Source organism: Scaptodrosophila lebanonensis, unplaced genomic scaffold, assembly GCF_003285725.1.
Source record: "Scaptodrosophila lebanonensis strain 11010-0011.00,11010-0021.00 unplaced genomic scaffold, SlebRS2 tig00000080-arrow-pilon, whole genome shotgun sequence".
NCBI lineage: Eukaryota > Metazoa > Arthropoda > Insecta > Diptera > Drosophilidae > Scaptodrosophila > Scaptodrosophila lebanonensis.
In genome coordinates this window covers 5,879,758-5,880,970 of record NW_022060561.1, presented here as the reverse complement: position 1 = coordinate 5,880,970, position 1,213 = coordinate 5,879,758, and the positions used below count along the sequence as shown (strand labels likewise).

General features: G+C 33.1%; 1 protein-coding gene across 3 annotated transcripts; it reads left to right on the top strand.

Annotated features, from left to right (window-relative positions):
- The first annotated feature begins 376 nt into the window (after positions 1 to 376).
- LOC115626236 lies at positions 377 to 1,010 on the top strand. Of its 3 annotated transcripts, none has more exons than XM_030521542.1 (3): positions 377 to 485; positions 550 to 668; positions 727 to 1,010. In XM_030521542.1, exons 1-3 carry the CDS (start codon positions 445 to 447, stop codon positions 852 to 854), a joined length of 288 nt encoding a protein of 95 aa, XP_030377402.1. In that variant the 5' UTR covers positions 377 to 444; the 3' UTR covers positions 855 to 1,010. The 3 variants fall into 3 exon arrangements, with proteins under 3 accessions (XP_030377402.1, XP_030377401.1, XP_030377400.1); XM_030521541.1 differs by having other exon boundaries at positions 550 to 672; positions 751 to 1,010; XM_030521540.1 differs by having other exon boundaries at positions 550 to 672.
- Positions 1,011 to 1,213: the final 203 nt, after the last annotated feature.

Below are 1,213 nucleotides of genomic sequence, written 5' to 3'. Positions count from 1 at the left end.
ATAAAGTAATGCTCGATATTACTATTCTTCATATTAGAATTAAATTATAAAACGTTTATTAACGACATATCATCAAATAACCAGCTTTTAACATCCTTTTAACTTATTCTATATCTATTATAGAAGACTATCATGTAATTCTTCATATTAGAATTAAATTATTAAACGTTTGTTAACGACATATCATCAAATAACCAGCTTTTAACATCCTTTTAACTTATTCTATATCTATTATAGAAGACGATCATGTATATTCTATATTTTTGTGTCAGCAATCATAGTACGTTTAGCCAATAGTTTCAATGTAAATTCGAAAATTATTCAAACAATTGGTATTATTTTAGAAATCGGAGTATCATAGTATTTAGTCGTGGCATGATTTAAAACCTTTTTATATATCTAAATTCAAAGAAAACTTTTCTTAGAGAAAGAAAATATTTGCAAATGCCAAGTCTGGCCAGAGATATTCTCACATACTACAAGGTGTACGTACATTTTGACAATATTTATTATATTTTTAATGAATGATTTGGGGCGCGAATTCTTTAGGATTGTCATCGATAGTTGTATCATTGATATGACATACTTGTTTTATGGCCTCTGTGTGATCATCTCGCTGATTGGATATATTATTGGAGGCTGTATGCGCAGCGTAAAGCATGTGTTGTGTGCGTAAGTGGCCGATATCTGACGAAGTGTTGAGGTTTAAATTTCTATTTGACGTAGCACTGATCGCCGTTTGGTCCCCAGTTCATCGACCCGTGATGACTATGTGCCATGGAGCTGGAAGGGTCCCAGTCATGAGCATTTGCGTCGCATCACCCAGTATGTGCATCATCCACCACCCACAGTAAGGGGCGAAGTACCCGAAGACTTGTTGATCCGTCTACGGGTACTGGCCGATGTGCAACAGTTAATCCATTCGCGCCAAGAAGCAAGACTTGTGCATTTATAGAAAAAGTGCAGCTAAATTAAAAAGTGTACTCAAATTAAATGCTTTTTCATAGGTATAAATGTAGTATTGCATTCCTTAGATTCCCTCCATTTTATAGAATAGAAATATCTATCATTGTTGTTGGAAAAAAAACTATAAACTCGTATTAAAATAAATATAGACTTTACAAAATAGTGGGATGAAATGGACCAGTTAAATCTAACGATGTTTTTAATGAAAGTTTTAAAGTCCATCGTGGACAATCATTAAATTAGTTAA

What these genes read in the sequence shown, in the direction of transcription:
- LOC115626236 (XM_030521540.1), top strand. Translation starts at nt 445, where the DNA reads ATGCCAAGTCTGGCCAGAGATATTCTCACATACTACAAGGT. An exon ending in ATTCTCACATACTACAAGGT is followed by an intron (nt 486 to 549) that starts GTACGTACATTT and finishes CGAATTCTTTAG; the next exon opens with GATTGTCATCGATAGTTGTA. An exon ending in GTAAAGCATGTGTTGTGTGC is followed by an intron (nt 673 to 726) that starts GTAAGTGGCCGA and finishes TATTTGACGTAG; the next exon opens with CACTGATCGCCGTTTGGTCC.